Source organism: Lathamus discolor, chromosome 2, assembly GCF_037157495.1.
Source record: "Lathamus discolor isolate bLatDis1 chromosome 2, bLatDis1.hap1, whole genome shotgun sequence".
NCBI classification, from domain to species: Eukaryota; Metazoa; Chordata; class Aves; order Psittaciformes; family Psittacidae; genus Lathamus; species Lathamus discolor.
Window position 1 is genome coordinate 88,707,030 of NC_088885.1, and position 23,287 is coordinate 88,730,316.

Here is a 23,287-nt window from a genome sequence, read left to right on the forward strand (position 1 = left end):
CAGCACATCATGCCCAGTATATAAATGGGGGGGAGTTACCCATAAAGATTAGATCACTGCTCGGGTCAGGCTGGGTATCGGTTAGCGGGTGGTGAGCGGTTGTATTCTCTTCCCTTGTTATTTCCCTTATCATTATTATCATTGGTGGTAGCAGTAGTGATTTGTGTTATCCCTTAGTTACTGGACTGCTCTTATCTCAAGCCGTGGGAATCCCATTCTTTCGATTCTCCTCCCCATCCCTCCTGGAGTGGGGGGGAGGACAGGGGGGAGTAAGCGAGCAGCTGCATGGTTCTGGGTTGCCGGCTGGGCTTAAACCATGACATACATCATGTACAGGTGCAACCAAAAGATGACATTCATTCCAATATAAAATGAATAGCATTGTATTAACGTTTATTTCTAATTACAAGAAACAGAATATCAGTCCCTTATTTGTACAAAAATACCTGAAAGATTACAATTAGGTTCACAAGCCAAGAAAGCTATTTACAGTATGAAGCAAAGCATATTGAATAAAGGTTTTGTCTCTTAAGTTAATACCTTTTGCATTCCCTGAAACTTTAAACTTTATTCCATTTTACAGTCACTAAATCTTGCATTGTGACAATATAATTTACGATAAGCAAGTCTTGCCACTGGAAAGGTGCATTGATTGGTCAACTGTCAGGTATTTAGTGCAGAAAAGATAAGACAAAACATCTAAACTGAGGCACGTGTTTCTTCAAGATTAATTAACAAATAAAAAGTTTTTTGTACTTTGACACCTATCGTAACATAACTTAACTAGGAACCCCATTACCAAAATGGTTTGGCATTTTCCTTCTCAACATATTCAAGATTGCTACATGAAGTATTTATTTAGAAAATAAAATCACAGGCAAAAAGATAAAAATTCAACAGGCTCCAAAACAACCCTGAGCATCCCCTTTACATTCATGTCATTTAAATACAAAAATAAGAGTCAAATGTCCTTCAGTCCTTGGTATTCTGAGCTGGCAGCCAGCTGAATCTGTTGGAAAACTAAGGTGGCATTGACTGTTTTCCAGCAGAAAGAAGACAAAGCAGTGATCTGCTTAAGTAAGATTGTTGCCACTTTGAAGGTGGTCACTTTCTCAAAACAGCTCACTTTAGCTGGGAAAAGTACAAAATACTAAGTCAACCATCTACATACAAAAATCATGATTCATAGTCAAACTTTTATTCTCAATTTAAATAAGATGCAAGGTTTTTTTCTTTTATAAATATGAAACACTGCAAATACTATCCGCCTACTGGGAAAAATGCATGGTTGTCACTAAGCTATGTAAACAGAAAAACTTAAAACTACAGCATAAATGGTCTTATTAAACTGGTAATGTAGTCAATACAAGTATCTTTTTTTTCCTAAAAGGGGCCAAATAGAAGCATGCAAAGTGAAGTCAGACTTAAGTTAGCTTAATTTCAAGGTTTTAAAATACATTGTCTAGAAAGCAGGAACACTCATTTCACTATGTACAATTAAAAAAACAAAACAAAACAAAAAACAAAACCAAAAAAAGGTTTCTACTGAAAACAAAATCAAGTTTCTTCATTTTTAGTATGTAGACGTAAGATGGAAAAAAATACTAAATGTGTTCTGTAAACTAAAATACAGTGTTTCTATACCATTGACATAGTTATAAGCTGATATGGACGACTCAGGCAGGTTATGGTTTGTCTTAAGCTATTCTCAACACTACATGAAGACCTAAAGGTGTAGAATTGGTTTTACTTCTTTACCCTTTCAGATGGCTAGGATTTCAAACCCAGTGGCAAATATTAGTAAGGATGAACTAGCCTGCGTAAATCATTTCCCATCTCAAGAATGCTCCGTTCTGCACTGCACTCTGCAGGTTCCCAGGGTGGAGTACTTCTCGCCATGGCTAACTGCAGGAAGCACTGGGAAGTTAATTCAGTAACAGTTCCTGCACCAGCCACATTGCTGAAAGAATGGTATCTGCAAATGGAGTATCAAGGAGTCTAACTTTAATACTGATTTATCATCAGAAAGTGTTATTGTGTAAACATTACATAAGTGATTTAAACATTAACAATAAAGTAGTTCTGATGACAAATCAGCACCAGAGCAGGATACATGCTTGTCTGCCATAGGTACTGGCATGCCTTAGTGTGTATGACACAGAGATCACCAGTTACCTCAATGGATGATACTGCCAGCAGCTAGTTTACAATCAAATATGTTTCCATTCCCAGTATGTTCTTTCTCAGCATGTAAACTTTCATGGCCCTACAGAAAGCAGAAGGGGTACAGTTCCTTTTATGCCCTATTCCCCAGGAGAGCTTTGTGTCACTGTAGCTTTACTATGTGGAAAGAGCTCTTTGAAACAGTCTGAAAATTCAAGGAGCCATAAAGCTAAAAACACTGTTTTGATTTTTTTGTTGTTGTTTTTTTTGTCTTTTTATTTTGTCATACTAAGACTACCCGCAGAAGAATCTTCTCACAAAAAAATGGTGGTTTCAAATACAAGTGTAGTCATTCAGTCCTATTCTATTTAGTAACAGTAAGGTTCCTCAGGAAAACAGTCAAAAGGCTGTAAAAAACAAACCACCACTTCAATAATAAAAATTTGTGCATAGAATCTAATACAGTCTTTGCATGACTGGATGCCACTAATATGCCATCAACATACTACAGCCATAATGCTACAAGTCAACAGTTTTAAGAGTACGTATATGGTGGTATGTTCTTTTAGAATTGTATCCTCATTGCTTCTTCAAAGACATCTGCAGATCATCGAACCTCAGGTCTCCAGAGAAGTTTTGAGACACACGCGCGCGCACACACACACACTTCTTGATTTTCTTCTAGATTCTTTTAGGCTGAAGCATTCCATACATTTTAGGGTGCAGATTAATACCCAACTCCTGCATGAATTTTAAAAGCCACATCAGCTCCTAATATAGGCTGCATACAATATCCGAAACAAAGTAGGAGTGCAAAAAAAGTGATCAATACAAAAAGTAAACACACTAGTCTTAATTGTCAAGATTATTCCAGGGCAAGAGTTCTTTCAAAGATTTCTCTTCACACTTGTTCCTGTTAAGTGGCCCAGCCAGAATAGTTTCCAGTTCGGTTTCAAATTTACTCATTGTTTTACATACCCTCCCCCCGTTTTTGGGATGCTGGGACACTCAGCAGCAATCACTCTTAGGTGTTAGACAAACCAGCAATCTTGGTCTGTTGGCACCTGTCGAATCCATCCCTTTCAGAGTCCCAAGGTGCATAATATTTTTATTTATTTTAACCAACTTACAAATCTGCCAATTCCCCAGTGTCAACGTTCTCTTACAATTACTCTTCTAGCAAATCCAGTCTTCAGTAAGAGTCAGATTTGAGGTCATAAGGCCACTCGAATGCAGTGGTGTTTGAGTTTGCAGGGCAAGACTCCTTTGTTTAGTTGATAGAATTCAACAAGCTGGATTAGATCACTGAATTTGGTGTTCCCATCATCCAGGCTGAAAAATATCTGTCCATCATCTTCACACTGGGGAAACAAAACATCCTTTTCAAGTTAGACTGCACCTGAAGAGATGCAAGCATGGCAAAACATAAGAGTACAAGCATGTGACATAAAATAAATGATGGGCACTGCCCAGCAACCTAGCACCCAGAGATCTTTGAGAAACCAGGCGCAGCACTAGAAAAGAACACGTTAACTCAACTTGAAATGTTTTGTTTATGAAAGTGAAAGCTTGTGGGCAGAGTAATTGAAAGTCACAGAGACAGCACTGTTCTTCACTACATAAACAAAAATACTCCCAAAATATTTGTTAGCAGTTTGTAAAATTGGCAGGCAAAGCAAGGGAAGGTTTGGACCAATAAGGAGGTTACAGGATCTTAAACTTCTTATGCTGCTCTTGATCAAGATAAAAATCACATAGGTTCTTGACATCCCAGTGTAATGCTATTTTAAGCTCAACGTTATTGGATAACCTCCAAAATAAAACTTTTCAAAGTTTCCCTGAGTTATTCAACATTTGCCTAAGTGACAGGGAGACAACTGCCGCTGATGTTGCTGTCAGTCACAGAGAACAAGTTCTGTGCATTACTTCTATACCTCAGTGACTTACACTAGTTTTCCAGGCAGTGTTAACAAAGAATTTTAATCAGACATTTGACAATTCTAAAGAATACCTGCTAATATACTTGCTAATGGAAACATCACAGTTAATTACATCAGTAATTAATAAGAGGTTCTCTTCAGATGCTGGCAAAGCTTCAAGATTTAAAATTTCTTTTTTTGTGATCAGTAACAAAAACAATCTACTTACCGGCAAGATCTGAAAATGCTTTATTTTTTGATGATGGCACAGTGTAAGTACAAATGCCTTTGGATTGCTTTGGCTGTCCCGGAGAAGAAATAGTCTAGGAGAGAACATTTTTAAGTACATGCTGAATACCACAATCCATTTCTTCACAAATAATCAAAACTACTACGTATTTTTGTGCTATTGCCTAACTCTTCTTTGGTGTTCCCGTAACGGGTGATTCGCTTTCAGTTTTTATACCATGGCTATGCAAAGTAACAGGTGAAGAAAACAAGAAGGGAAAGACACATGTCAATAGTTCTTCCCCTATGAATGTATGAGGCTTTTCAAAAGGGTCTCTCTGAGCTTTCCATTACTGGTATTTACTCTCATGAAGAAAAGTGTTTTCATTTAACTCCAGAGCAAATCTGGATTTCTGCAGAAAAGGTATCTTGCATCAGTTTACAGAAATCCAGTCTTAGCAAAATTACTTTAAGTTAAATGACTGCAATTGCACAGGAGCAGCTCAATATTTTCTTTAAACAACAGTTAACTAGCACCCGTATTATCAAGATGTGGAAAACACACACAGATCTTTCCTCTAAAACACTCACAGGATTTTTCCCTCAGCATCACTGGAAAATAATACACTTTAGGAGTATAGCTAGCAACATCATACACTATGTAACTGTCACTTTTAAGCTGACCCACAGAATTGAAGTCCTAACTCAAATACCTACTTGGAAGAGAAAAAAATGTTTCCTCCCCTTGCCATTTATGAACTAAGGAAGGAGAACCTCTCCATGCCGGAGGAAACAAGAATATACCTTTGGCATAAGGCTTACAGTGCTAATCACTAGTGGATTTGTGACACTGCCAAGCACAGTACTGGGGCAGGCCTCAAGCCCTCTTAATTGCTAACCACTAAGCTAGGAACACACTCTTCCAAGGCTGAGTTGCAAGAACTGCTTGTAGTTTTATGAACCCAAAAGAACTTCCTCCAGCTCCTCAGAACTGATTGAGAAATGTCAATACCACAAGAATGCACCATCATAACCAGGGTCACTCCAATACTCACAGACAGGCATGTCCTGCCACCACCGGAAACCACTCATGGTATTTGAACATTCCTTTTTAATCCAGATTCCTTTTTAAGACCAGATGTGTGGAAAAGGGACCAAAGATTTTACAAATTAGGATCCATCTCACTGAGATGGATCTTACCTGCCCTTTGGTTACAGCATTCATGCAAGTATCTCTAAATTATCTTTCATCTAGCCATTTCATAATGCATGGTAGCATAAGCTGGTGACACAAAAAAAGCTCAGCACAACTGATCCTGCAAGTGTTTACTCAACCTCTGGCAAGCAAAAGGCTGTCCACATAAACAATTACTACTAAGATAGACACATCCACAACAATAGTATCCAGAGACAGTCAAATGATAGCGCTATCAGCTGCCTGCATACATTGCAGAACATCTTACATGAGCCATGAGAAGACTGTTATCTTTCTACCTCCTTTGTTCAAGAACACATGGAGCAGGAAAACACAGGTAAGAGTCTTCTGTCCTGTAAACCATGATCCTTAGAGCACACAGATAACATGGTTCCTTTTGCCACTGACCTCGCTACAGCCAAACTAACCAGTCTTCACATTCTACAGTCAGTAAGCTGTCTTACACCACCTCAGAGGCATTAACCTATTTATAAAAACCCCAAGAAAGACAGGCAGCTAGATTCCTAAGGCAACAAGTCAAAACGAGCCCCAAATTTTAAAGATCTGTAGTGTGAGAGAGAACGAGAAACCCAAGTCAGCAATGCTCCTTTGTTTTCTTAGCCTTTCTTCTCTGTTTGACCTGCCAAGCTAAAACCCAATATCCTTAGCCCAGCAAAAACCCCAAAACAATTAAAAACCACTGCTCAATGAACATGTACATGCAATAGCAATTTCTATTTCTCTAATGTACGTCACTCTTCACAAAGATTAGTGATGCTCCTGAATCAAAAAATGCCAAAGAAAGGATTGAACTTAACTGTCTCCTGAGAAGCCAACACTGAAATTTCTGCCTTAACCCTGACAGCAGTGACAGTAGTGAACTAAAGGCAACCATGCTCTCATGCTCTTCCCATCCTACAAATTAAGAACTGCTGAATGCAGTTTAAGCAGCTTGCCTTCAATAACTATAACTATATATAAGTAAGGAAAACAGATGCTCAGAAGATACTGAAATCAAAATTGCAGACATTTTAGACAGTGCTGGAACAGGTATGTTCAGTTCCTGGCTTTAGAACAGAAACAAATAGTGAGAAACCATGCTGAACTGCTCTGATTAATGCAAAAGAGCACAAATGGCTGATCGTAAATTTGTGGGCAAATAGCTAGGTACAGCTCTGCTTGAAAAATAGGTCCTCAATGCAGATTACAGGAATGAATTACTTTCCAATTCTAACTTTTTCCAAAACTTGATTGCTTCTGTTGGAAAAAATAAAAATAAAAAAAAAAAAAGTTTAAGTGTATCCTTAATATTTTATTTTTCAAAGTAAGAGTTAGAACTTACTCCTGCAAACCCATACTCTTAACTTTTTGAAATCCAGGCAGGTTACAATGGGACTACACAAGAACCAGGTTACTCAGAAGTACTTACATACCTGTTAAACCCCTACAGCAGAAGCTGTGTTCCTGTCTAGAATGCCTAGCATCAGACCATAAATACTAAGCAACAGGAATACCTACCCATCTACAAGCCCTTGCTGCTTAATGATCCTGTGAGATTCTTCTCTGGAGATTCTGCCGTGAAACCAGTGCTGTGTCCTATGAATAACTGGAGGTGAGAGGGAAAAGAGGGAATGAGAGGATGGTTAAAACCAGTAATGTGCAACAGTTTATTCCACACACCAATTATGTAAACATTTTAAAAGTGGCTATAGTTTTCTTACATCACATAAAGTGTCTTTCATCATTCTATATAAGAAATTAATCAATATGGGAAAATGCACCAGCTGTTGCATCTACTTAATATATCAAGTAGAGAGGCATTATCTCCATGTATCTTGTGATTTGCAGATGTGCGATTAGGTTAGCGAGAGAAATCTCATATTATAATATGGCCTTTTCATAGCTGCTTGAAAATATTGGACTAAACAATTCTTAGAATACAATGTATAACCTAACCTGTTAGAACCAAGTCTATCTCTCAAATAATAAAAAAGCACTTAGCCTGTGCTTTCAAGGGTGGAGTTACCCACCAATATTTTTATGGATTTTGTTTTGTTGTTTTTCAAATGGTATTTTAAAATTCTGTTCTGAATAGAAACATAGACTAGAAACAGAGTATATCTTTCCTCTAAACTCTCCAAGATATTAGTATGCAATTTCTTGTTATTTTAAGAAACTCACAATCTCAAAGAGATGCTCACAACTCACAGGCCTCCATTTTACATTACTGAGTTATTATGGAATAAATACTATTTTGAAGTATTTTTACTCTTAAAAGATTAGCAGATCACTCATTGACTTTCCTGGACTACCTGGACTAAACTGAAGGACTGACTTCTGGATTGTTTTAAATTGAAACATTTATGGAGTCTCTATTTTTTATAAAATGAGTTTCAAAAGACTAATATTGAAGAAAAGTTTGAACACACCTTCAAAGGCAAACAAATTCCTTCTACCAGTAATGACACAGAAGCTACTGATAAACATAAACACTGTATTTGACATTGAGGCATTAATACTCCATGACTGTACTAAGTATGTGCAGTCCTCAGTTCATATGTCCCTATATGAAATGTAACTCTTATTTACCCACAGAAGCCTCTGATACTACACTTATTACCCAGCAGAATTTACCTGTACTCAGTGTGGAAGGATGGAGTGGACTTTGGCTACCCAAGATGTTCATTCTTGTGCTACGTTTCTACAGAGAAAATGAATTACCGTTAAATCCACACTAAAGCCTCAACAGAAGAGAATTAGTGCACATGCAATACAGATTTAATTTACAGGAAACTGGGGGCTGGGCAAGTTTAATGCAAGGATGAAAAAAAGAAATGCAACTTTGAAGGGGGCTAATCTACAAGCAGCAGCTCATTTCAGTTGGCTTAAAACACAAGCCAGATGTTAATGATGAAAGCTCAGTATCTAAAAATACAAAAAGGAAAGAAAAAAAAAAAAAGAAAAATGGAAAAAAAAAAAAGACAGAAAAAAGAAAATTCTGGTATGTTTTCTGCTCAGGCAAAACACCAGGCACTCAGTAAATCAAGCAGTATTTCCCTCCCGTACATAAAGCACCAGCTAATGCTTCAGTAATGACTCCTATTCCCTAAGAGACGAGCATGTGGGAAAACTTGTACTGCAGCTGTCTGTCCACAAGACACTATAAACAAGTTACATCAGTTTTCATTGCAAGAGGTCCTGCCTCTTGTATATTCTGCAATTAAACTTACTGGGAGCAAGCCATTAGTCAGAGCCCCAGCCTCTTCCATGTGGGGAAGCATTTAATTTGACATATTCCTCCTCAGAGACTGGTTTTGCAAACTGGCAGTAAAGTTCTGGTGGGTCTGCTTTCCCCCTCAACTTTCCTCTGGACACTAGGGGGACAGAGAAGCAGTGGTAGAAGGTTGTTGTGAATGTGACAGTTTTGCTAAAGATGGATATTGACTTTCAGATCTGCATGCTTGCAGTGTGATTGCTTCAGGTCGGAGCTAAGCTATACTGTGACCAGCACTGCACTAACATCATAGCATACTCTGTGTTTTGGCTCTCAACAGACACTTACTAATTATAAAAATAGAAAAGAAGAGAAGATAGCTACCCTCCAAGCATGTCCTTCTTCCAAGGCAGCACTCTGTGCTTCAGCAGGATTTTCAATAACTCTTCCTATTTGCCCCGAAAAATCCATTGCTACTAGTGAGTTTTCAGATACACTTCTCTGAAAAGGAATTTTCACTTGTTTCAAAAAACAGGGAAAGAAAAAATCCAGCTTGAGAGTTTCATTTCAAAATGTTCTGGTTTCAGAAGACTGTCCAAAGATATCCCTCAACAGCACAGAAAATACATCTCATTGTTTAATCCCTTCCAAAAGATTTGCAGACACAAAAATAGACGTTTTTTCTCTTTAGGCCGTAGGGGAGGGAAAGGATTCAAAGGCTGAGAATAAAATCTATATAGCTCAAGTTGCCCACTTGCCCTATTACCATACTCCAGTTATTTTCAGGGCCAGTTGGGATCCAAATACAGGATCTTCACTTTTAGATAGCTAACAAGTCAGCTCTTGGCCCAACATATTTTAGGAAATTCACGTGTTAGTTTTGCCAGACCTAAGCTGGCTTCTGCAGACAGCCAGATGTCTCTGTACTGTACATCTCAAAGTGCCTGACGTATCCAAGATTTTTCAATCATGTGGATCATGTAAGCCTAAGATAATGGAGAGCCAACCACATAAACTGTACTCACGCGAAACGTGAACTTTACATTGATTTGCTACACAATGCTGAATTTACATTTCTTGGCATAAAATTTTCCACTTTTAAAATGCAAAAGCAAATGTATCTTTTCCAACATCATACATTAATGAGGTAAAGGTCATTACTTACTACTGGAGTGGAAAAGTGTGGAAGCATGGCTTTTCTCTGCTGGGGAATTCTGTAATTCTGATACAGTAGCATTCCATACTGCCAAGAGAAATGCAAGGTCATTAGTATTCAAATATATACCCTAAGTAAAATACTATAGTATTTCATAGTATCTTACACTGGAACAAGGTGCCACCAGTTAATATTTTCATGATCAGAAGCTGTCCCAAACCAATTTGCATTGAGTGACAGTGATTGGTAGGTGGCAACAGAGCAGTAAATATGCACGAGTTTTATTTAAGACAGTGCTTTTACAACCCTGAGTGAAACACACAGGTAATTTCTGCCACTCTTGGTTACCACCATGTTTTCCTCATAGAATACAAGCTTCCACTGGAGGTCAGAACACTTGTATTAACTCCCCCTCTTTTTACCCTCTAGTAATGCGAACTTAAAGAAATGTCTGCCTAAGATGTTCAAACTTGGTTTTCATAATGATAAAAAGTAAGAACCTTTCTAATTCACTAGCTCTTTTAATAAGTTTCATCAAGAAATAACACTTTTGGTACTTTTCTATAAAAATAAGGTGACTGAATTCCAGTCATGCTCCTCGTTGAACATGATAAATTTTAGCAACACTAGTAACTAGCACGGTAGGGAAACACCTACTCAGTGCCTTCCCTAGAGGCACAGTGCTGAAGTATAGCAACATTACTTACTGAATGTTCTAACTGAAATGGTATAAATAATTTTGTAAACATGGTAATATATGACCACAGAAAGCTAAATCAGTAGGTATATAAAAAGGAGGGTCACAGCCACAGCCTTGGGGCACAGCCTTAATTCTCCCTGACTATACACCTTTAATCATCTTTCAGTGTTCCTCAAACTTTTTTTAACTAATGTTAACTGCCTCAGGGTGAATGTTCTATATACAGAAAATATTGCTACACAGTACCCTGTATGACAGAGAGAGAGAGATATTCTTCTGAACAGTCACAGCAAGATGCATGCCTACATATTTGGGAAGAACAGTCAATGCTGTACACTGTGGAAGTTCTTCCTTGCTATTCAGGAATATCAGTGCCTTGACCAGTGTATTCTTCAGAGGTGTCTTCAAGGTGCAATTCACTACAAATTTCTGATCCTCTGAGCACATTCCCCACATGCAAAATTTTGTGTAAGTAAGGAAAATAAAGGACAGTTGAGAAGAAACACTGGGACTGAAACTCTTAGCGTAATTGTTAGTGTGTATTAAACATAAGTCAAGTCAAGTAACTGCAGAGTGGATTATGACAGCCAACAGAGAGAGGTATCAGCTCCACAGAAATTAGATATGCATCTTTTAACTGTGATTGCTTCTTGCATCCTGGCCCATACTATGGCTAGTGCACCTGCTTTGTAACAATTTCTGTACTGCAACACAGAATCTCTTACGATTAAGGTAATATTTGGAGAGCATTCAAAGAGAGATGCTCCAGTTTGGAAGGTGACCACTTCATGCAGATGGAGAAGAGGCCTAAGAGTCTGATTTGCTTTCTATATACTTACAGGGTTTTGCATGATGGACAGTTTGCATGGGGAGAGGAACAGGTAACTGTAGCAAACATCTGTTATGTTTTGAAGATAAACAAATGAGATAAACTATTTTGAAAGGGAGGGGAGGAATAAACACTGATCTCAGCGGCTGCAGGCAGCAGCCATGCCCTAATTTCCAAATCTGACATTAGCTGTTTGCTACCCAGAGAGCCAAAGCTGACTAAGCTGAAGGCACTCCATCCTATTTTGGTGGACATGCATATAGCATCAGGCTCCACAGTACCACTTTGTGCATGCCTCTATTTTTTATCACATTTTGTATGTTATGCTTTGGCACAAATTATTAGAGTTGGGTAACTCTGCAGAAGAAAGGTGAGACTTTCATGGGTAATGACATCTGTACATATTTATTATATATATTCCCTTTAATATGACGGACGATGTAGTAAGGTACGGAGAAGAACACAGTAGCTTTCAAGCCTGCATCTTCAGGGAAAGATTTAAAGACAAACAAACCTAAAACTTCTGCACATTTCCCTGTGAAGATCAGGAAGTTCCCTGCTTCAAAGAGCACGTTAAGTCAAGCTTCTTCTCAGTTCCTTCCACACTGATTTTGTTTCAAAAAATCTGTGAAGCCTCCTACCGTATTATCAAGTAATCTCATTGTTTCCTCTCAGATATGAATAACTTTCGCCTAGAGACAGGGTTGCTTATTTTTGTTACTTTTTAAATAGAACCTTTATAAAATTGAAAAGACTGCAAAAGCACCAGACAGAGCTCTGTTCTAGTTAAAATAACCACTTACCGTCATCAAAATATTTTCTTTAGCTTCATATAAACTTGAAATACCTTGTTAAGCTGTTTTTTTTGATTCGCATATCATAAATTTGGCTCCAAAATGAAAATTGTATTTGATTCATATATGGAAGGAGTTGAGCTCAGTTCTGTGGTAAGCTTAGGAGGGACAGAGCTACCAGGCATTTTGCTCTAAGCTGTGTCATTCTGGAGGCAGATGATGTTTAAGAACATACAAGTATCTTCTCATGAACAAAATAATGAATGCAACTTAACTATAAGTGTAGCTCTATTTCCATAAAAGAGATTAGGTACCTTGAGGAGTCGAAAGGCAGTCATCCAGCACGTCCTGCTTTGCTCATCTTCAGCACACAACAACCTCAGTTCCTTGGTTTCATTTCTCACTCTGTTGGGCTATAAAGCATTACAGGGAAGTCAGCTACATTGAGCAGAAAACCAACACCACTGTCAGCTGACTGCAGAGTAAAGGCAGGTACAGTATTAGAACTGGCCAGAAAAAGCTCACATCACCCTGAATTAAAGCTCAGGAGAGGCTGAGCATGCTTTGAAAGAAATCACTTTCTCAGCTGGGTGCAGTAAGATCAATGTCTTATCTTAGTGCCTGCTTTGAAATACCCTGCAGCCTGGCAGTTTATCAGAACAAGGTTCTCATCCCATGTTAGAACCAGAACCAAGGCATTTGTTCTTTGTTTTTTTATTCGTTTATTTAGAACTGTGGTAAGTTTTATGAGTCCCCATTTTGAGATGAAGAACCAAAGTTGCTGTAACTGGAAGTCTGCTTCCATCAGCTCAGGATCCGTCCCACAGCCAGTCTCTACTGAGGCAAAGCCATGTTGTCTAGCTCTGGAACGGCTGCTAGGAAGCAGACTATTTCACTCGCTGCTGTCAATAAAACCAGCTCTCAGCCTTATTTTCTTCTCAGAAAATTACACGGAGCTTTGAAATACTTTCCAAACCTATCCATCAGCACAACAGTTTTTAACAGTTTTTAAAATCCTCAAAGGCAACTGCTGATTTGTATTTCCATTCTCCAAGACAATCATCTTCTTTAAATAAAAACCTCTTGCCCACAATAATGGTGCAATTACACCAGATCAGACCTTGGTCCTTTGTTGCTAAGTTTTGGTGCTTGCTGGCCAGAGAAATTTTTCTATTCAATTAGAGTAAATGAGAGAAAAAAAAAAAGGATTTCATCTGTGGGGTGAACCAAGGCCACCTCACAGGCACACCACGCTTCAGCACTGAGCTGATCTTGCACTGAAAATTTCCCAAGCCACAGGAGCACCAGACAGAGTGTTAAAAGTGTCACATAAAATGATGGCAAGATTCACAGGACACGCCTGCCAAATGAAAGACGTTAAAGATCAAGTCCTCATGACAGAAATGCTTGCAGAGTTTTACATACAAATCCCACTTAGCTGGGGCCTGGGAGGACTCCAAGCTACCAACACCATCTTGAACTTTGGAAGAACTTCATGAGAAGAATTACCTTTATGCAAAATCCGAACTCTGCAGGTGCATTGTACAACTTCTTGCCTGCTATCAACGAGAAGATATTGCTGTCTTCTAGGTCAGCCAGTAATTGCAAGTGTCTTGGCTCCTGGGGAAATAACGTGTTTTACGATAGGCAAGTGTAAGATTTTGGAAGATCTTGCTACTACAAGCTTTGCACTCTCTCAAGACCAAGCTCCAACAGAGGGCAGTGTATGAACACTGTGTTCCTCTCTCAAGCCGCCTGAAGTGGACATCGCATGTCACCTTTTAAACATCAGCCTAGTAGCAGAAGGTGCTTTATGCTAGAAGCTGACAAAATACTTATTTGAACATATCACATTAAAAATGGCACAGCCTATTACATTGCTCCAGAGAAATCTGATAGTCAGATGATATAAAATACTGCTTAAGGTATCATTTAAACTAAATTCATGTGCTTAGAGAGCATGATTCCTCTTGCTAACTTTCTTAGCATGACTTCAGCAGCCACAATTATGTTGTCTGGCTAGTTTGGTTTTATTATGTAATAATGCTGTATAGCTATTTTCATGCATTGAGAGCCCAGGGCTTGATTGTCATTTGATCATGACTTGCTTATCCTTTTCTATGCGACAAAAAAAGGGAACACTGTGTGCAGATATTTAAAAACCAGCAAAAAATACCCACTGTAAAAGCAGAAAATGCTTTCACATGCTACTACTGTGCAACTTCTTTTTTAATCTTACCTTCGAAGTTCCTTTTGTAGAACAATAAAGTCCCGATCTCCTCAAACACACATACAATTTCTTCCATGATTTCCTACCCAGCTCCTTCACATGCAAGAAACCTTGAATTTCAGGGCAGCTACTGGAGTTTAAAAAGTTCTGTTGGAGAGGAAAATGTAAATGAGGCTCGTGTCCTATGGATGGATCATAAAACTGTCACTGTGCTTGCAGAACAGAGAAACGAACGGCAAATCACTTTGCTGACTTGGGGCAAATTATGCTTAAACTGACCGAGATGTTTATACTGATTTGTGACCAAAATGGATATTCATGCTCCACCTAAATCCTCCTGCCACTGACATCTTCCTGTTCTCTGTGTCAATACTTAAATCTCCAAAAGGCTAACCATTTCTCTTTATCCCTATTCTTCTTGCACTTGGCCTGAAGGGACACAAAGTACACTTATTAATTCCTAAAATAATACCTTGTCACAACAATTCTGGCAACTAGTCTGACTTGGAAACATTGGCCAAGATCTGCAAATTTATCCTGAAGTTTTAGAATGGGAACAGCCTATTTCAGGATTTCCCACGTTAAACTCTTATATATCACATGCACCTGACCCAAGAGGTATGACAGACAACAGAGTATTTAACTTAAAATGAAACACAGAGCAGTCAAATAAGTGTCAGCAATTATACCAGGCCTCAAGATCCAGAAGTATTTAAGTTCTTGACATAATTAGAGGGACCACATATGGAATCATTTGATTTGTGATACATCAAAGGAATGAAGTGTTAACTATGGTTAGCGAACTGATGGATTGCTCCCTTATTACACTGGGCCAGATTTTTCAATGATAAGAGAGCTTGCTTAGTATGTTAAATGTCAAACTCATAAATTCAATAGCAGAAAGAGAAATGCATAAACCTGGTTGGCGCAGGTGCTTTTGCAATTCTTGAAAGTTTTATTTTGGTGTTATTTGGTGGACAATGTCCACAGGAAAGAAAACCAAAAATCAGTGCCCTGTGTCAGAATCCTTAGTTGCATTAAAACCTAGCCTATTTTCCCAGTCCTCCTCCCTCCCCATCTCAACAAAAGAGAGTCAGTACAATCTGCAAACATGCAAAGTGACAGAAATAAAGCTAAAATCAGTTATTTGTATGCATACTTTCTTGATCTATTTGTGCCTTCTGCTTTATAATTTGCCTGTTATTCATGGTACTGTCTTCCAGGCATCAGGGTGTTATATTCTTAACATAGTACTCTTTATAATAGACTGTGTTTTGATTTGGCAACTAAAGTGAAAAAGATTTAGATTACAGGTTTTAAAACAGAGTGCTTGAATTGAGAGGTTTAAGTGAACGAGTTATGGGTCAAAGACATAGCCCACCCTTCAGCACCATTCTTGGAGGCCGAACAGCTGTGCCAAGACTGCAGCTCCTTCATGAGCAAGCAAGAAACTACACAGCAACATCAAACCCTGTGTATAAACTCAGTGCACATGCTACTGCCATGCAGATTACACAACTCTACCAACACATACATGTAAGGTCCACACCCCTGTAATTTAACTTGAGGAGCTTTAAGTGGGATTATTTTGCAAATACTACCTACAAATTTCCGTAATGACTTGGACTTACTTCTTAGGGAATTATTTTTATATATAAAAGAGCAGGTAGTTGGCTGAACCATGAGGAAGTTGGTCCTTCCTGATAATTCTTGCCAGGCCCAAACATGGGACATAAGAAGAAAAAACAAAGGCTCTCACCATCTCAAAAGTATCTTCTAGTGTACACACACATTTTTACACTTTCTCCTGTGCTATGACGTGGAGTATAGACAAGAACTTCTGCATTTATAGATATATATCTGCTGAGACCATTTTAGGAACAACACTGGGTAGCCAAACCAGGTAACCACAGATGAATGAATATTAATGGAACAAGTATGTTTGAACACAGCTATGAATACTTTGTCTTTACAACTTACACATCAATGTCGCTGGGTAAGATCTCTGTCAGGTATTTCCAGCATTAGAGCTATACGCTAATGTGCTACACTGGTTCTTCTCCAACCAGTTATTTCCAGACCTTTGAATTATCCCTCCCCTTCTCTCAACCTCTCCCCTCCAGCTCCAAAACTTTCTTTTTCCATATGGATAACTTACAGTACCTGCAACAGTTGTGACTGTGGGATACTGCCATTTGTTTGCTGGCACCAGGCAACCATTTGCTCTGGAAAGAAATTCTAGATACAAAAAAAGAAGACAATTGGAAGTCACATTGTATTTCAACACACTTACATTGAAAACATGGCATTTTCTTCCAGTCACTAATTTATTTAAACTATCACTCTTAACCCAATTTGGAGATCCCCTGACACTGAAAATAATACTAGGGCTTTCAAGTGCAGCTCTTCCCTTCCTTCTGCTCACCAAACGCCCATGCAGACAGAATGTGGATTTTTAAAATATCTGATATGCAGCATTTCTTAAGTGCGTTCCCATCACTTCCACTTCTGATGAAGGCTTTCAGGGATCTCTAACAGCCTCTACTTTCTAGGAAAGGACAGGATGAATGATGCTGCAGGTTGGATATGCAGTGACTCCTTGCTTATCGCATATTCTGCCACCAGATTTCTGGCCTTCCCTCTCCATCCAGAAAGGCTGTTTGGCGAACAAACTCTCTGTAATGCCACTTGCCATATGGAAGATGCAGAACAGGAGGAATAACAAGTTTTCTCTACCCTCACAGGGGTAAGCTGGATGCAAATGCCTTAAAAGAAGTCTTAAGCAGGGATGCTGCATGATCTCCAGTATGGATATCTCTACCTTCAACAGCACTCTCCTTCTAGCCAAGTTTTTCAGTGCTGTATCTGCATGCCCCTAAAACCTGCTGAGTCCCTCAGAAGGCTCCAAACAAAGTGCCATTTGCAGACCTTAATTATAAAAAAGAGTTCACGTGTGGCTGTGGCTTTCATTTAGTTGTTGAACAGTCAGGTTATGCTCAGAGCTTGAAACCCTTCAATCTGTCAAGAGAAGAGCCCTTTGCAAAATCTACCCCATGTGTTTGTTTTTCAGTGTAACATAAGAGAGCCCAGTATTTTTTCTTGTAATGATAGGCCAGCATACATTCCATGAAATGAAATAATAAACATTATTTCATGTGAATGAGGACACATGCAGTAATTAGGCTGTGTTGTATACCCTGCTTCATGTGCCACATTTGAGTAAACTCAAAGTGAGCATCTACTTCCTTTCTGCCATCCCACAAACACAGAAGCAAGCATTGTTTAACACCCAAACAGGTGCTTCTACAGAGCTTTTCGATTTCAGGCATCCGGTACAATATCTCATTCATACTGAATCTTTGCATGACAAAGGTCAGACAGTTTTCTTACTGCTACATCAATGACTTGACTTCAGATTTATTCTTCCAGTTCCCTTTTTCATTTGCTATGTTTTAAAATGCCTATGTAATTCAGCACAATGAATTTACTATACACAGCAATTACATTAAGTCATTCTTGAAGTTTTTAAACATTATTTGAAGTATGAAGACATGCAGAAATGTCTGAAATAAAACAATGACTGATTATAAGAAGATGAATCACAACTAAAAGGTTTCCAGTTTAGAACATTCATCACTCTTCAGGCAGTATTTCAGGCTTTAGGGCATAAAGAGAAGGGATGAAGAGGAACCACCCTTCTGCCAGGTAAGTTGCAAAATGAATTATGAAAGCTAACATTTACCAGCCTCTCTTGAGCAGAAACAGTGCCATATGGCAACGGCTAATGCAACGGATAGGGAGCCTTCACATTCATACACTGAAAGAATGATTTATTCTCTGATTGCAGGAGCCTGGGACTGAATGCCAAGCATTCTGGGTTTTGCTTCCATGCTCTGTTATTAATTAAAGTATACCACATGAAGCCAATGTGCTAGCTCCTATGATACCAAAATTTCTGCACAACACTCAGACGTTCATAGGTTATCAGATGGGAAGATCAACTCAAGTGAAAAATTACAAACACTCCTATGTACAGAAATGTTTCACACAGTAAGTTGAGGCACAGCCTCTGAAACAAGCACTAGCAGATGACAAATGTACATGCAAGCACAAGTGCAAGGATGCAGCAACTGTGCATTAGTGTCTATGAAGACAGGAATAAATTTATCATGTGCAGTAACTTCAGCAGTAAATCTTCATGTGACCTCATGTATCTTTTTTCTTCAAATACCTGACTGACCCAAAACCTGTTCTCACCTAAACTGCCTCTGGATTACCCTTCATCAGCTACCTAGAAGGGTTGCACCAGCTGATATCAGTTCATGCCAACAGCCAGTTTTAACTTAACTATTCAGATAAAATGTGAAAAGTAGCCCCCACATAAGCAGTTACACTGCGAGCAGTTTAAAATGACAACATTCAAAGAATCTTACAAATCCAGGAATAAGTATAGCTATGACATACAATACTTTTCAAACATGGATATACATGAGGACATAGAAAGGACAACTTACTGTCATCAGAAAAGAAAGCAGAGAACACTAGTAAAACACACCCATAGGTGAGACACTGTTCAACATGTATGACAATAAACTGGAAATGCCTTAAGTACTTTAGGGGTTACCCAGAAGGGGTTTTTTTAAAGTATTACTGTCAGCAGTTAAAAGGTTTGGATCCTGCACACTGTGCGATTAGTTTGCTTCAAATAAAGTAACTTTGAAGATAATGAGTAAACTGCACTTCTGTTTTTCTTAAACCAACAGATTTCCCTGTCTTGGTCACTCTCCAACATAATAGCCACTTTGAAACAAGTAGATTTGGTAACTTGAGGTTTTCAGGCTGGGAGGAGGTTACAAGGAACTTAAACATCGGTTGAAATGTCTTTGGAAGGAATTCTGTTTGTTGGTTGATTTTTGGTTTTTAATAGATGTTTAAGACATAGCAGGCCCAGCAATGTTACTGCAATCCATCCCTCTCTGTGGGGAAAACAAGAAAGTAACGAGACTCACCATGGGATTTTTAAAAAATTCATATTTTGCGTAATTCTTCCTGAACAAAAATTTACTTTCACTTCCCATTGTGGACTCAACTTGAACTATAAGCTCATGATCTTCCAAGCACCTCTCTGTGGAAAAAGAACATGATGTTAACACACAGCCAACCAGCAGAAGCAGCGAGACTTAACTTTCGCAGAACAGGAGTAAAACAACCCAGTGCAATTCCATTGCCTTTTAAGAAGCTAGCAAAACACATTATAGCTTTCAAACCACACCGCCATAAGGCATTAAAAGGAACTAGGGCCTAAGTATCGCAAAGTTTACTGTTATATGGCAGTGTTCTTCCAAGACTTCCTACATCAGGGCTTCATAAGCACAGACTTTGAGAAGGGAAAGAACAGGACATAGGACTTTTTTGTGTGCAGTAGCTTAAATGATACACATGAACCTCGTCTTGTGGCGCTGGTTATATGCTGTGGATCTGGAAAGGCGTACAGATTTAAGGGGGAAAAGTTGTGCAAAGGGCACCGTTAGGCCTTGAACTATCACAGAAATACAGTGTCCTATTTGATTACACTCTATAAAACCAGTTCATTTCAAGGTGAACTTCAGGCCTTTATTGTAGATGCTAGACAATGGGGTTCATTATGAAAGAGGTCACAGGATCTACTTTACAGGAATACTGACAGAGACAAATGTTTTGTACACATGACAGGGCAATTTTCTGCTCTAGATTTGGTTACAAGGTAACTCCCCATAACCACCACTGCCCTGGTCAAAAGAATGGCACATCAAAGCATGAACAGATAGCTTAACAAATCCAATTCACTGAAAGCAGTAACTCTAAAGAAGGCAACTGGGCTAAGTGTGCGCTACTTAATGAACTCATTATCTTGGCAAATCTTCAGAAGTTTCCCAGAAAATATTTAGGTGTTTTTCAAAAGCCTGAATAGTCAGTACTTTCACCCCTTATATAACAGTAAATAAAAAACAAGGGCAAACAAAAAATCACTTTTGCAAAGCCCTATCCAACATGCATGTGACTTGCTGGCCCAAGCAGTTTGCAGAGTCCCTCTGCCACTTCATGTTCCTGCATCCTCGCATTCCCACGGTTAGAAATGCCAGGCTGCCACCCAGGTTCTCTTGGGGTGTTTGTTCGGGGCCAGAAAGCAAGCAGTCACTGGTACCTCAAAAAGCAGAGGCCCCTGAATGTCACCTGAATTACTCAGCTTTGCAGATTAATGTAAGTTCTTCAATTGAAAATTTAACCCATCTCTGAATGATCCCATTGTCTTTTACACCCGCATTTACATTGTCAGTCACCACCAGCTCATGGATGACTTCAGCATTTAAATTGCATTTGCAACATCCAGCCTTGCTATGGATTGTGTTTCAAAGGTTTAACTGGGCTGCTCTCAAATTAAGAGCTGCTGCTTAACACATTAGCAAGAACAACACTTCTAAGGGGTAGTTATTTGACTAATGTATGTGACAATACTGCTTTTGGTAGTAGTTAATTGAGAACATTTTGCACCACCCGAGCATTCATCACCTAAACCTTAATGTTACCTAGGGGCTTCACAGGTGAAGTTTCAAGTATTGCTGCCGATCTGTTGCTACTGCCATGGTTTTAAGCAACTGGTTAAAGTCCAATCTCTTCCACACTGTTATGACAGTGGGCCTATGGGGGTGGAGGGCCTTTCCGGTTTTTAAATTATGCTTCCTCCAAAAAGCATCTAATTATGTTGGTATAAATCTTCCCCACAGTATGAGCCCTGAAAGACCACTTGCTCTGAATCTGCTTGCTTCCATCACTGCACAAAGTTGTGGTCCTTAGTTTCCTAACACATTAAAGATTGCTCACCTAAGGGCAAGTATAAACCACATCCTGCTCATTCTCTCCTGAGGAAATGCAGTACAGATGGACGGTTGTCTTCTTTTCTGTATATTGATTGTTAGTTTGTGTAAAAGTATCCAGTGCCTACTTCTTAGATGACTCAGGCAACTGACCTAGATGTCCTTTTTTTCACTAAATCAAGACCCGTGTGAGATTCTATGGTGATACTCCCGTTGACTTAATGTTTACATTTTTATTTTGATGGTGAAAGCCACCCTGAAGGTGCAGCATTTCATAGCATGGGTATGTAAAACAGAAGCTAGTCCTGGTCAGTTTGCTGCTTCTTCACAGAGGCTGTGCACTTGGGAAGTCCTTGGTAATTTGCACCTGGTCAGTACAAATGGGATGAACTGCCACTTGACATAACCAGCAACTCAACCTCAGCCCTGCTTTGAGATTCCTGCTACGAAACTAGAAGCACAGATGTCAGTCTATTAAGTTCAACAGGTCAGCTTATCTTCAAGTGGCATCGCTTGCTGAAGTGACCAGAAATGTCTCATTTTAGTTTATCTGACAGGCTTAAATCAGTCTCCTCTACCTGCTTCCCAGAAGAACAGGACAGACTTTCCATCCCCTCTCCCCTGTACTGATTGCCCTGTATTACTGTATAAACTTCTACAGAAATATAAAGTGATACAAGATGGGAAAAGGAGATGGATTCCACCATGAACAACTTGCAGGCGTGGCCCAAAATTCCCAATTAGAGAATCACTACAAATGACAGGTGGATTGATGTGTGAAATAGCCCACGCTGCTTTTGTATTTTAGCAAGCGCTCTATCTAACTGTTCCACTTTTAATTCACTCGGGTTAAGGCAAATCAAATTCAATGCACATGTAAGCAAGAAAATCTATGTACAAAACTATGCAGCAATTCTTTCTTCTAACTCTACATACACTTTACGTTCCTGGACAATCATGTACAGTCGGTTCTGGAGCTGGAAAAATAAGACCTGTATGTAGGGATCCTTCCAGTGTTCAGACACATACTATCGTGACAGTCTGTCTTCATAATTATTATTTCTGTTAATGTCCAATAGAGGTATCTCAGTTCCTATTCTAAATTATGGTAGTTAAGCACGGAGAAGTATATAGGGAGAATACCACATTTTATGAACAGGTTAGGTGTATTCCTAGTTGCAAATGAAATGATGGCACCAATTCAAGTATCACAGACTGCTTAAATCTTGACCACAAAATATTTTAAATACTAGTGGTACAGTGCAGGAGGAACCATTGCACATGTTAAATCTAAGCAAGTCTGATGGTAGCTTGCCATAGCATTGCCTCCAGTGAGAACACAAATACTTATTGCTGTCCAATAGCTGTTTGAAGTTATTTGTAAGCACACATGTTACTTGGAATGTGCTTGACTACATGTGCAAAGTAAGCAGTTAGGTGAAAGTGGTTCTTTAAAAACTGGGACCTAGAAGATCACCACAATGATAAATATGTAGGTGGCTTCAAAAATTTGCTCTTGTCCTCAGTCTGCCCAACAGTAAAAACATGAACTGCTTCTGCAAACTGAGCTCTTTTGGCGAGTAACATTAGGCAAGGCTAGGGGGAAAAAAAGAGAGTGAATTCAATGAAGGAACTCGCCTTTTTTGGTGGGCTTCAAGATTACTGCCTACAGCATTAAGTCGGCAAGGATATTTTGAGTAAGAAATACTGTCTTCTGGAAACACAGAATTCTCACTGCTTTTAAACCATATTTCTTTCCACACTGCTAAGTATCTATTCGCCATTGTTTCACACTTACACTAGCAATCTTAATTCTACAGGGAAAAATATGGAATACCGGACACCTGGTAATAACTCTACCTAAAGTGCGAAGAGGTTACTACCTTGATCTGTTAGTCTCAGGGATACAGGGAAGCATTTATGCTACTGAGAATCTAGAAATAAGCAGCCGTGTAACAAAAAATTTAAACTGCAACCAAAACTGGGTGGATGCACAAAAGGTGGT

General features: G+C 39.0%; 1 protein-coding gene across 7 annotated transcripts in view; it reads right to left on the minus strand.

Annotated features, from left to right (window-relative positions):
- Positions 1 to 367: 367 nt before the first annotated feature.
- Positions 368 to 23,287, minus strand: part of GRB10 (growth factor receptor bound protein 10) — a 148,684-nt gene continuing 125,764 nt past the window's right edge. For 5 of the 7 annotated variants that reach the window (XM_065667715.1, XM_065667720.1, XM_065667717.1 and 2 more), the window contains 11 exons: positions 19,438 to 19,553; positions 16,592 to 16,666; positions 14,438 to 14,575; positions 13,708 to 13,818; positions 12,513 to 12,611; positions 9,885 to 9,962; positions 9,104 to 9,220; positions 8,140 to 8,206; positions 7,024 to 7,111; positions 4,312 to 4,405; positions 368 to 3,524 (listed from right to left, as the gene is read on the minus strand). In XM_065667715.1, the coding sequence (XP_065523787.1) occupies positions 3,378 to 3,524; positions 4,312 to 4,405; positions 7,024 to 7,111; positions 8,140 to 8,206; positions 9,104 to 9,220; positions 9,885 to 9,962; positions 12,513 to 12,611; positions 13,708 to 13,818; positions 14,438 to 14,575; positions 16,592 to 16,666; positions 19,438 to 19,553 (1,130 nt within the window). In that variant the 3' untranslated portion in view covers positions 368 to 3,377. Of the gene's footprint in view, positions 3,525 to 4,311; positions 4,406 to 7,023; positions 7,112 to 8,139; positions 8,207 to 8,735; positions 8,880 to 9,103; positions 9,221 to 9,884; positions 9,963 to 12,512; positions 12,612 to 13,707; positions 13,819 to 14,437; positions 14,576 to 16,591; positions 16,667 to 19,437; positions 19,554 to 23,287 lie in introns of those variants that run through there. The other 2 variants (XM_065667719.1, XR_010610091.1) reach the window with 2 other exon arrangements.